Genomic DNA, 13187 nt, shown 5'->3' with positions numbered 1-13187 from the left:
TCATTTTTATTATTAGTAGGTACAGTGATCCCTCCTCGATCGTGGGGTTTGCGTTCCAGAATCCCCCGCGAAAGGTGAAATTCTGCGAAGTAAAAACCATATGTTTATATGGTTATTTTTATATTGTCACGCTTGGGTCACAGATTTGCATAGAAACACAGGAGGCTGTAGAGACAGGAACTTTATTCAAACACTGCAAACAAACATTTGTCTCTTTTTCAAAAGTTTAAACTGTGCTCCATGACAAGACAGAGATGACAGTTCCGTCTCACAATTAAAAGAATGCAAACATCTCTTCCTCTTCAAAGGAGTGCGCGTCAGGAGCAGAGAATGTCAGAGAGAGAAGCAAACAATCAAAAACCGATAGGTGCTGTTCGGGCTTTTAAGTATGCGAAGCACTGTGCGGGAAGCATATCACGTGACAAAGCAGCCGCAAGAAAGCCCAGCAAGGAAGGGAGCAATGTGAAGGTAGTCTTTCAGCATTTTTTTAGACAAGCGTTCGTATCCTCTAGGGGTGCTCACACCCCCTCCGTCAAGAGCAGAGAATGTCAGAGCGAGAGAGAGAGAAAAGCAAACAATCAAAAATCAATACGTGCTGTTCGGGCTTTTAAGTATGTGAAGCACCGTGCAGGAAGCATATCGCGTGACAAAGCAGCCGCAAGTAAGCCCAGCAAGGAAGGGAGCAATGTGAAGGTAGTCTTTCAGCATTTTTTGAGTAGCGTCCATATCCTCTAGGGGTGCGAACAGCCCCCCTGCTCACAATATATTTGAGGAGTTTTATTTAATACGTAATATGTGCTCTGATTGGGTAGCTTCTCAGCCATCCGCCAATAGCGTCCCTTGTATGAAATCAACTGGGCAAACCAGCTGAGGAAGCATGTACCAGAAATTAAAAGCCCCATTGTCCACAGAAACCCACTAACCAGTGAAAAATCCACGATATATATTTAAATATGCTTACATATAAAATCCGCAATAGAGTGAAGCCACGAAAGTTGAAGCGCAATATAGTGAGGGATTACTGTACTCGCGCAATTTATTGGTACCTTGCACTATCACAGGACATTTTGTGGCCCCTTCAGCCATATTTTATTAGTTTTTCTTGTTAAATTATCAAAGAAGATTTAGTGAGAAGTCAAGCAAAATTACACCTTTTATTGGCTAACTGAAAAGGTTACAATATGCAAGCTTTTGATGCAACTCAAGCCCCTTCTTCAGGCAAGATGTGGGTTGCCTTGAAAGCTTGCATATTGTAATCTTTTTAGTTAGCCAATAAAAGGTGTAATTTTGCTTGACTTCTTACTAAATTCATCATGGCTAACACACGGTACAACACCCTAGTACTAAAGAAGATTTAAAAATCAAAGATTTGTGCAGTGACTCTACATTTTTCTCTGTGCACATTGTACAGTTCTAAATATAAAATAATTGAGAAATTTGTAGCGTAGGCACATTTCATGTGTTGCATTAGTGACTGTTTACTGTATGTGTATATTACCTTCTTGGTAAAAGGGGGAAAAATGCAGTGTAAGAGTCATACAGGTTAGCAGTGAAGAAGACTAATAAAGAATCAAATACCAGGAGTTCTTCCTGCATTATAACAAAGCTACTTCATTCTCCAGGCTGTACAGCATTTGGATGGATGACCCTGCAAGGAAAGAAAAGCCAAGGGACCGACCTTCATAGCCGTACAGCAGCGGCAGTTGGGATAAGCCGTGAGCAAGCAAAAATATTCAACTATGGTCGGATTTATGGAGCCGGGCAACCTTTTGCAGAGCGCCTGCTTATGCAGTTTAATCATCGTCTCACTCCGTCAGAAGCAGCAAGCAAAGCAACGCAGATGTATGCCGTAACCAAAGGAGTACGAAGGTTTGTATTGCGTAGAAAAGTCAATCGTATCACATAAATATTTTTATCTCCGTATCAATGTTTAGTAATATCTTTGTTTCTAATAAATAATTTAATATTTTGAACCTGCTTACATACATAGTGGTCGATTATACCTACAATGAATGAAAAACAAATTAGGCAACCAGGACCCTGTGCCATGAGTTCATGATTCTCACATAATGTGATCATGGCTGGTCATGTGCAGTAATGTTTCAAGACACATATAATATGTGCAGGTTTTTAAATGAGAAGCAGAGAGATATATATTTTATTAGACTATAATCATGGAGACACCTTGTACAAAAAATGCAATTATGGAATTTCTTTCAGCTGACCAATTGCTGCCTTAAATGCTACCAGTTTTGTGTTGTTTCCATAATTCTTCCATCTCAAGGCCAAACCTTCATTTTATATTACATTTGGACTGACAATCTATTGTTTGGCAAGTTAAACCTTTTTTTTTTTTATTAAGAAAGAATTATTTTTGTATAACTTTTGCAGTGGAAACACATCTGTTCTGAGTTGTCTTAGTTCCAAATAATCATAGTTGTGATCAAACTACACAAAAGAAATAAATAAATTAGGGTAAATTTAAACTAAATCCTACTCTTACCCATGATCGTATCTGTTTACAGGTACATGTTATCTGAAGAGGGCGAGTGGCTGGTGAAGGAGCTTAATATTCCTGTAGAAAGAGGTGATGATGACACAGTATCCCTTGAGGATGTGAAGAACATAAAGAAGGTGGCAGGAAAAAAGTAACCGTCTCGTACTACATTTGGCCATGGGGTTCTGTGGTGCAGTAGAATGGGAGTGGAATGTTCAGCAGTGTGGCCTCCTAGACTCAGTAGTTTGGGATTGGGTTTGTATGCTTGGGTTTTGCTCAGAGTACTCCATTGAATGGGCTTGTTAGGGTAAGCGGTGGTTAGAGAAGAGCTTATTGTTGGTCTATGCAGGAGGGGGACCTGCAGTGGACTGCTGCTTTGTTTAGGAATAGCCTTGCATACAGTCAATCCAGATTAGACACCAACTCCCATCCCGTGAACTGAATTTATCAGGCATTAATACTAAATTAGATTAAGAAGGAAAGAAAGAAACATTACAACAAAAATGAAATGGTAAAGAGAGCAGTAATTTAATACATCAGAAGGCTAAGGAAAGAAACGTAACAAAGTGAGACTGAATGCTAAGAAGATTTCCTGATTGCAGAGGACTTCTTAAACTCTGACAGGGTTCTTAATCCCCTCCTAGACCAAAGCCCTTCTTGCCCAGTTACTCAGATTTGCCAGATGGCTAAGTCTAGGAAGAGTCCCAGTGGTTCCAGACTTCTTTCATTTCATAATTATTGACACCTAAGAACTTTAGAGTTTTCCTGGGAATGGCTTTATATCCTTCCCCTGATATTTTGCCTCAGAACAATCTTATTGTGGAGGTCTACAGTGAGTACATGACTTCCTCATTTATTTAAATGCTGCACTACCAAAATTCTAATCTAATGTTACCTAACTGAACAATGGAAATAAAAATAATTTTGAGGAAACTGAAAGTAAGATAGTATCTTAAAAGACTGATGAAGGTTCTTTTCTGTATTTAAAGTCGTAGCATTTCTGGTATATTTGTTTTGTTCTTTGTCTCTTTTGTAGCTCTCGGCGTTGGCAGTGGGATATAATTGCACGACGAGTTTGGACAGGGGGCACAGAGTCTCAGATGTTCAACAAGCTGGAAAGCATTGCCCACTCAACGACTCCATGCACTCCTGTTTTGGGCTGTCGCATCAGCAGAGCACTTGAACCCAGTGTAGTGCATAATGAGGTATATCGTTTGCAACTCCATGTTTATGAGATAATATATATATTGTTTCCACTTCCTAATTTGTGGCACACTGTGCATTCCATACGTTCAGTGAACTTTCAAGTAACTTAGACATGTGATCTTTGATTTCTAATAGTATCACTTCATGTATAATTCCCATGTATTAATTTGTCCAAATAGGTATGCTTACCTGACACAAGAGTAATAACATGTAGTATTTCATTGGAAAACCCATTCCATGCGGTGACCGTATTACCGTGTCCTCCTTTAGGTCCTATTGATGCTTTGTTCATCCTTAGTCACAGCCATACTCCGTTGCTGTTGGTTTTAGAGCAGTTTGATTTTAGATTCTTCCTTTTTTTTTTTGAAAGGCAGTGAACATATTTGTGTTTTCTTCTTACTGTGTTTCCCCAGTACTTCTCTATTAAAGATGAATGCGTCACTTTTACTGTGAAGTATGAAGTAGATGGCTAAATTTTCTTTTTGGCACATCTTTCAGCTTATGTGCAGTTTGTCCATTTTTGGTGCTAATAGATAGATAGATACTTTATTAATCCCTCCCAGATGGTGTTCTGATGTATCAGCAAGAGTGAAAGGGAAGGTCTATGGGACGGTAGTGAGACCAGCTATGTTATATGGGTTGGAGACGGTGACACTGACCAGAAAGCAGGAGACAGAGCTGGAGGTGGTGGCAGAGTTAAAGATGCTAAGATTTGCATTGAGTGTGACGAGGATGGACAGGATTAGAAATGAGTATATTAGAAGGTCAACTCAAGTTAGACAGTTAGGAAACAAAGTCAGAGAGGCGAGATTGCATTGGTTTGGACAGATTCAGAGGAGAATCGCTGGGTATATTGGGAAAAAGATGTTAAGGTTGGAGGTAAAAGGAAAAGAGGAAGGCCTAAGAGAAGGTTTATGGATGTGGTTAGAGAGGACATGCAGGTGATGGGTGTAACAGAACAAGATGGAGAAAGATGTGGAAGAGGATGATCCGCTGTGGCAACCCCTAACGGGAGCAGCCGAAAGAAGAAGAAGAAGGTGTTCTTACATCTTGTGATGTGCCCTGCATAATTTAGCGGTTCAGATCTCCTACAAATAGTAGACATTAGCATCTTCGCCCATGTCCTGCACTGAGAATGTTTCTATCATCAGCTGCAGATGTTTTCCTCAGCTGGCATGACTGTTGCTGCTTTTCCACTACATGATGTCTTTTCTTATTTTATAAAGTTCCAGATGCCAGATTGCTTGCAGTTATTTCGGGGACAGTTGTCAGCTCTTCTGTCTTGGGGTTGGCTTGCTAATCCAAACACTAAAGGAGCAAAGGTTAAATAAGACTTGACATTTATATTTCTTTTGGGAATGTGGAATTATTGAACCAGGAAAAACATGACCAATAAGTAAAATCAAAGCAGCAGCTGGCTCAGTGTATTAGGTTTGGTTAATGAACATGCTTTAATACATCTTATTATGTTCCATTTTATATTTTTACCACATGTTTATCTCAAATCACAATTACTTGTGAATTCACCAATAGTGTTAACTCTTACGCCCCCAATACTTGTGTAGGGAAATGTATAATGAAGAATTCACTTGATTGTAAAAGAGACATGGTGAAGACTGTTCACTGTTGCATTCTTGGATTTATATTTTAGTTTATCACAAGCAGAGTAAACTGGGTGGTGCAGAGTTCTGCTGTTGACTATCTTCATCTGATGCTTGTCTCAATGAAGTGGCTTTTTGAAGATTACAATATTGATGGCCGTTTTTGCATCAGCATCCATGATGAAGTACGATATCTTGTCAGAAGTGAGGATCGGTATCGGGCAGCACTTGCCCTCCAGATTACCAACTTACTCACAAGGTAATGAATGCCATTTCATTGTACTGTTCCACGTTTGTCACAAAATGCCAGAAGTTCTTAACCTCCTCAGTGTTATGTTTAACCCCAGAAAAATGAGACAAAAACTGTTACTATGTGTACCATAAACATGTAAATAGCATAGTAAAGGTGCGCCTCGTGTCTGCTGTTATACCGATACAGATTTAGTACATGAACTTCAAGTGTTATAAGCCTGAGGTTGCAAACAGGACAGTAGAAGTTGGTTTCCTGGCACACTTAGTATTTTTCCAGTTGCTTGTACATGAGATGGTTTAATGTCAGTGCCTGACTTGCACATTTCTCCTGACATGAAAGTTAAGTGTTTACAAAGCTAATGCCTTTCATTCCACACAACTTCTTGTACCGTGCTGAAACTTCACACAACCAAATTCACCAGGCATATGGTATCACAGAGGTCTTTGTCAAACAGTGCCATATACATCACTTTCACTATTGGTGTCATTGTCAAATCATATTGTCATCACTATTGCTCGATTTTACTAATAGTTAAGTTTCAGTTTGTTCTAAAACTGGCTTTACAGTACTTTGTTTTGGGTGAAGGCTCTACCCCACTGAATATTGAAGATTTACCAAAGAGTGGCAAAATGCATTGAAATATTAAATGATTTTTTGCAGTATGAAGTTTTCATCCACAAGATGGCAGCAGAACACAGTCCAGAACAGCATTTGGGCTTAACACTGCATGTTGAATCTTAACAGCTTAACCCAAAAAATGTTTTACATTGAATTCCAAAGTTCACGAGAGGCTCAGGGTTAATGACGAGGCAGTCCCACACACTAGACATTGAAGTCCTGTAGTATTGGTGCCTAAAAATACACGTCTATAAATATGTTGTAACACAGTATTTCATAGGCACAGTAAATCAAAAATTATCACTTTTTAGTTGCATAATTAAATCTTTTTAAATTTGCATGCAACAATTTCCCAGTAAGGAGAAATGTTTTGGACAAAATCAAGAGATGTGGCGATAAACAATATGAGCATAACTAGTTAAATGCGCCACTAAATACATGTATTTTCTGCTTATTTCTTTCTGTTTATTCAATTATGTATGCGTGTATTTATTTATTTAATTGACACGGCATGCAGCAGAAGTGAAAACGTTCATTTTCATGCATCAGCACACAAGGACATAGCGATGGGGTGAGTAATTCTGGGAGATCTGCCTGTGGCAGCTGCAGTTTTGAGCAATTTTTCCTCAACTATGGGCTGTGATGGCTTGCCATATAAACTGTGATCCAAGTTTGAACTCTGTTTAACATACTGTTTATTGTGGCACAATGTGAAACGGCTCCATTGACGCATCACTGAGAGCTTTTATTTCTGTGGCACAAAAGTACAATTAATATTCTCCACCTCACAACTTGTTAAATAATCAAACTGAGAAAACTGACAGCAGAGACAGGTACAGTACAAGAAAGGGGGCAGAGGGGGGGAACGACACCCAAACTTGAGGTGAGGACAGGCCATGGTGCAAGATTCAAATGTTGAAATGAAATTAATGGATGCAGCACAAGAATGATTTTCATGAAGGGCGAGTGGATTAAGTGGAGTAGCATGTAATGCCGTGGCAGTTTTCTACATTAAAGGCAGTTTCCATGTAGAACTGCTCGGGGCCTCACCATGTATCCGACATTATGGCATACATTGAATTTATACCTATAACTGAAGAACAAAGATTACATTTAATGTGCCTCAGCAAGGAAGAATTCCTCTTCATCACCCCATTTTAAAGTGGTTTGATAAATGTCCATATACTGGTAGTCATCCGGGAGGGGCTCAGAGTAGAGCCGCTGCTCCTCCGCATCGAGAGGAGTCAGATGAGGTGGCTCGGGCATCTGATCAGGATGCCTCCTGGACGCCTCCCTGGTGAGGTGTTCCGGGCACGTCTAACCGGGAGGAGACCCCAGGGAAGACCCAGGACACGCTGGAGGGACTATGTCTCCTGGCTGGCCTGGGAACGCCTCGGGATTCTCCCGGAAGAGCTAGAAGAAGTGGCCGGGGAGAGGGAAGTCTGGGCATCTCTGCTCAAGCTGCTGCCCCCGTGACCCGATCTCAGATAAGCGGAGGAGGATGGATGGATTTTGTCTTATATATTCCTCCATACTTAAACCTACAGTGCAGAAATTCAACAAATTTTATACACATTTCTTCTTTGGAGGGCTTGCTGTTTTTATAAAGAAACATCCAGTTATTTTTGACACCTACTCAGGGATTTGCAGGAAGGAGTCTGTGCCATTTTATGAGCCAGCCCTGTTTGAGATGCCAGGCCTCTTAGCATACACAGAGGCTCTCTTAGCATTTTTTAATATGTATTGGATGGTGACCGTTGGTGGACTGTAAACGGCACATTCCTCAGATTTTCAGAAGGCTCTGGCCTTGATTAGGCTACACAAAGGCATTCACTATTTTCTCCTTCAGCCATTGCTGTGTGCTTTGAGTTATCATCATGTTGAAGGGTGAACCTTCTTCCCATCTTCAACTTTCTTGGAGAGGTCAGCAGGTTGTGTGTCCCATCCATTTTTCCTTCTAACCTGGCAAGTGCCCACAGTCCCTGCTGCAGAGAAACACCCCCACAACAGTATGCTTCCACCTACATGCTTTATTGTAGGTATGGCATGTTTTGGATGGTGAGCTGTATTGGGTCAGTAAAATGCGACAAAATGTGCAGCCCTTCGGCTGTGAAAAAAGTCATTGTGGGGGGGTCGGGTGAATACATAAGCAGTTAGGGAGGCGTTCAGGCAAAGCGATGGTAGTGCCACCCAGATTAGATCACAGTGTGATTCATGTTAGCTACGTGCCTCTCAGGACCTCCATAAAAGCCACATTTCAGTTCTTTTATTCTGTAAAACACACATAAAGGCCAGGGGCTGCACGACTGATCATGGCAGGTCTGACTGTGTGTGGAGTCTTAATTGTACAATGTTTGTAAGTTAACTCTCTCTGTTAGAGTGACTTTATATACAAGTCCAGCTTCCCAATTGTGTTTTACTTGTTTCATTCGGTCTCCAGGAGCATGTTTGCATATAAACTGGGAATGAACGATCTGCCACAGTCGGTGGCATTCTTTAGCACAGTAGATATTGACAAATGTCTGCGGAAAGAAGTGACCATGGACTGTGCCACTCCGTCCAATCCTACAGGCATAGAAAAGAGATTTGGTATTGCACAAGGTGGGTCCGATATTACAAATTCCTGTGCGTTAAAACGTATGTATAAAAACAACTTGAAAAAAATGACAGTGTTGACGTAACGTTAGTAAATGGTGGAGTAGCCACGTGTGTTTACTTACAGATGTTGAAGTAAAATGTCTTTTAGTTTTAGTTGTCTGTCAAGGGACAGACGTTCATCTCTCAACAAAACTAAAGCATTCAGGCCATCAACACACTCAAATTATTAACAAATTATGTATGTTTTGAGAAATCTAAAACTGTTACTAAGTATATAAATCTGCTCTTTTGTTCTGATGACATTCATAAACAACAAGAGGTACACATATTATATTAAGTGTTAAATATTTATTTTACATTATAAAATTACATTTTGTTTTCTTTCCTTTTAGGAGAGGCTCTGGATATTTATCAGACCATTAACATCACCAAAGGATCGCTCAACAAAGAATAAAACATTTAAAAGGCAAATAATGAATGTGGAGCAACACCGACTACCCCAGCTTACTTTGGTTAAACTGGAATTTATATAGTTTTGAACATGAAAGAATATTAAGATTTTTTTTTTTCACGCATGTGTATTTTTTTAAATATTTGTAAATATAAGAACCTGCATCACTTGCGTGTTGTAAATAAAACAATCCTGCGAAAATATCAGTTTAGAATCTTTCAGCAGTAGTTACACTGTTCATGGACAGCAGACATTTATTTATTTTTCCTTTATCTTTTCATGCCATACCATTTAATATTTACACAATAAATCCAGTGTGTGTGGCTGGAGTACACCGCCTGTGCGCTGCTTCACTTTTTCCTTCTCTTTTTCTTTGGCTCCTGCCTCTCCTCTGTCTCTTCGCTCATTCTGTTCTGTAAAGGCACAATGTAAGATTTACAGAGCTACTTACTGAATCTGCTATTAAATTAAAAACTACACTTAGGATTCTGTTTGACATGTCAGTAAGAACTTGATAAATATAAAAAGACATTTAATTCAAACATAAGCAAATAAATAGCACAACACAATAAGGTAGATTTTGGTCACTCCTGAGACTTACATTTTATAAAACTTGTTCAGAAATATTCAAATACAATTACAAATACTGGGCTGTTCTGGTGACAGACAGCAGGTAGAGGCACACGTGCTGATCTCACACAGCATCATGGATTAAATGTCCGCACAGGCCAAACACTTCTGGCTGTCGGTACAGAGAGGTTTAACGGTAAATCCTCCATCACTTTCTGTATCCCACACACTTTTTGTTTCATTTGTATGCAGAGCAACGCTACAATTCAGTGAAGTGGACCTGCGATAAAACTGGCACCCTGCGTCCTCCACCTTACAGTAGGTTCCCAGATTATGGACACCCACCCAGCCCTGCCCTTTTGAACTGGATTAGGCAAGTTTTTTTTTTTTTAATAGCATATCACAACTTTAGTCTAACTTTGACATTAATTGAAAAGTATGAATTCTAGTAAGAAATAAAATAAGAACTGACAAAAACTAAATTGCTGAAAAGAACTGGTGTGATTCAGAACATGATTTAATGTCAAAATGATCACCAAATTCTAGTAATGCATTTCTTGTCAGGTTTCAAACGGTAGGAGGGAGGTATCTTCTGTTTATTTTATTTTTTAAAAACACTTTAAATTTCAAATTACGTTTATTTACTTTGAAATGTGAGAACAATTTGCATTAAAAATTCGTACTAAAACACTACCCACCATACCCCCACCCCCCCCAAATCTGGCTGACACCTCACGTCACTTTGGTGCCACTGAACTGAGGTGGTCTTCAGAGTGCTGTTTCCTGCCCATGTGCAGCGAGCCAGGACCACTAACACTAGAGACCCACAGGTGGAGGGGCTGCGTTTGGCTCCTTCTCGCAGTGCTGCTGGGATTGAATCAAACTTCTAGGCTAGCAGCTTCTCCTCTTTCGATGTCAGCTCATCTCTTTACTTACAAACATCACAGCTGGGATGGGAATCAGCACCTCCAAATCCGAGACCATGGTCCTCAGCCGAAAAAGGGTGGAATGCCCTCTCAGGGTTAGGAGCGAGATCCTACCCAAAGTGGAGGAGTTCAAGTATCTCGGGATCTTGTTCACGAGTGAGGGAAGAATGGAGCGTGAGATCGACAGGCGGATCGGTGCGGCATCTGCAGTGACATGGGCTCTGCACCGGTCTGTGGTGGTGAAAAAGGAGCTGAGCCGCAAGGCAAAGCTCTCAATTTACCAGTCGATCTATGTTGCTACCCTCACCTATGGTCATGAGCTATGGGTAGTGACCGAATGAACGAGATCGCGAATAGAATGAGTTTCCTCCGCAGGGTGTCTGGGCTCTCCCTTAAAGATAGGGTGAGAAGCTCAGTCATCCGGGAGGGGCTCAGAGTAAAGCCGCTGCTCCTCCGCATCGAGAGGATTCAGATGAGGTGGCTCGGGCATCTGATCAGGATGCCTCCTGGACGCCTCCCTGGTGAGGTGTTCCGTTCACGTCTAACCGAGAGGAGGCCCCCGGGAAGACCCAGGACACGCTGGAGGGACTATGTCTCTCGACTGGCCTGGGAACACCTTGGGATTCTCCTGGAAGAGCTAGAAGAAGTGGCCGGGGAGAGGGAAGTCTGGGCATCTCTGCTCAAGCTGCTGCCCCCGCGACCCGACCTTGGATAAGCGGAAGAGGATGGATGCATTCACAGACTACAGACAACAATCCAAAATGTGTAGATTAAGTGCGGCTTAAGCATTAAAGTAGCTCAGTTCCTCACGACGCATGTTTTTTCTCCTTGTGTTTATAGTTTGTGTATGTATTCTATTTTCATGGTTCACCCTATTTTTGTTTACTCCCAATTGTCGCCATTTTATGTATTTTACTCGCCTTTTCATGGCGACTTTGATATCTGATAACTTTTTTTTATTTTGGGCACTGTGCGACTTTGTGAACTTGAGCTTTCGAGTTTCTCCGACACTGTCACTCGATCAACTTCCTTTTGTTGATTATATCACTGTTTAAACCAACAAATAGTACGTTTTTCCTTTGCCTCCACTTGGTATTCGCTGAAATTCTTATATTTTCCCCTGTGCTTTTCCCATTGTCTTTTCACAGAAGGCTATTTATATCGATTTGCATATTCAAAGAGGCGTAATTCTGGAAGGAGTTGGGGCGGGACAGAAGGTGCGTGCACGTGCGTTACTTTTCACGCTGATCGGGATTTATGTAGCGGAAGAACATGGAAGTTTGCGTACGTACAGATTCCTGCATCTGGATTTTTCTGTGTGTACGCACATTCCCGCTTTTGTGCTTACACCATGTTATAGTGTGAGTTCTACGCACAGCGTTATACATGAGGCCCCAGGACTCTTCCTAGAGCTGGCCAGCCATCTAAACTGAGCGATCGTGGGAGAAGGGCCTTAGTCAGGGAGGTGACCAAGAACCCAATGATCACTCTGTCAGAGGTCCTCTGTGGAGAGAGGAGAAACTTCAGAAGGACAACCATCTCTGCAGCAATCCACCAATCCGGCCTGTATGGTAGAGTGGCCAGACAGAAGCCACTCCTTAGTAAAAGGCACATGGCAGCCCGCCTGGAGTTTGCCAAAAGGCTCCTGAAGGACTCTCAGACCATGAGAAAGAAAATTCTCTGGTCTGATGAGACAAAGATTGAACTCTTTGGTGTGAATGCCAGGCGTCACATTTGGAGGAAACCTGGCACCGCTCATCACCAGGCCAATACCATACCTACAGTGAAGCATGGTGGTGGCAGCATCATGCTGTGGGGATGTTTTTCAGCGACAGGGACTGGGAGACTAGTCAGGATAAAGGGAACGATGACTGCAGCAATGTACAGAGACATCCTGGATGAAAATCTGCTCCAGAGCGCTCTTGACCTCAGACTGGGGCGACGGTTCATCTTTCAGCAGGACAACGACCCTAAGTACACAGCCAAGATATCAAAGGAGTGGCTTCAGGACAACTCTGTGAATGTCCTTGAGTTGCCCAGACTTGAATCCGATTGAACATCTCTGGAGAGATCTTAAAATGGCTGTGCACCGACACTTCCCATCCAACCTGATGGAGCTTGAGAGGTGCTGCAAAGAGGAATGGGTGAAACTGGCCAAGGATAGGTGTGCCAAGCTTGTGGCATCATATTCAAAAAGACTTGAGGCTGTAATTGCTGCCAAAGGTGCATCGACAAAGTATTGAGCAAAGGCTGTGAATACTTATGTAGATGGGATTTCTCAGTTTTTTTATTTTTAATAAATTTGCAAAAACCTCAAGTAAACTTTTTTCATGTTGTCATTATGGGGTGTTGTGTGTAGAATTCTGAGGAAAAAAATGAATTTAATCCAATGTGGAAAAAGTGATGCGCTGTGAATACTTTCCGGATGCACTAATATTATATATATATGTATACTAGCCATGTGCGC

The 13187-nt window shown here is 41.3% G+C and overlaps 2 protein-coding genes across 7 annotated transcripts in view; one reads left to right on the top strand and one right to left on the bottom strand.

The window, feature by feature from the left end:
- polg (polymerase (DNA directed), gamma) overlaps positions 1 to 9253 on the top strand; it is a 91330-nt gene extending 82077 nt beyond the window's left edge. For all 5 annotated transcript variants that reach the window (XM_028823757.2, XM_028823754.2, XM_028823756.2 and 2 more), the window contains exons 18-23: positions 1623 to 1869; positions 2526 to 2648; positions 3534 to 3702; positions 5355 to 5563; positions 8616 to 8776; positions 9166 to 9253. In XM_028823757.2, coding sequence (XP_028679590.1) covers positions 1623 to 1869; positions 2526 to 2648; positions 3534 to 3702; positions 5355 to 5563; positions 8616 to 8776; positions 9166 to 9227 — 971 coding nt within the window. In that variant the 3' untranslated portion in view covers positions 9228 to 9253. The remainder of the gene's footprint in view (positions 1 to 1622; positions 1870 to 2525; positions 2649 to 3533; positions 3703 to 5354; positions 5564 to 8615; positions 8777 to 9165) is intronic.
- Positions 9102 to 13187, bottom strand: part of fanci (FA complementation group I) — an 84784-nt gene continuing 80698 nt past the window's right edge. For both annotated transcript variants that reach the window (XM_051920836.1, XM_028823751.2), the window contains exon 38: positions 9102 to 9637. In XM_051920836.1, coding sequence (XP_051776796.1) covers positions 9575 to 9637 — 63 coding nt within the window. In that variant the 3' untranslated portion in view covers positions 9102 to 9574. The remainder of the gene's footprint in view (positions 9638 to 13187) is intronic.

The sequence above is a fragment of the Erpetoichthys calabaricus genome, chromosome 17, assembly GCF_900747795.2.
Source record: "Erpetoichthys calabaricus chromosome 17, fErpCal1.3, whole genome shotgun sequence".
Lineage (NCBI taxonomy): Eukaryota > Metazoa > Chordata > Cladistia > Polypteriformes > Polypteridae > Erpetoichthys > Erpetoichthys calabaricus.
This window is presented reverse-complemented; position numbering and strand designations above follow the sequence as displayed.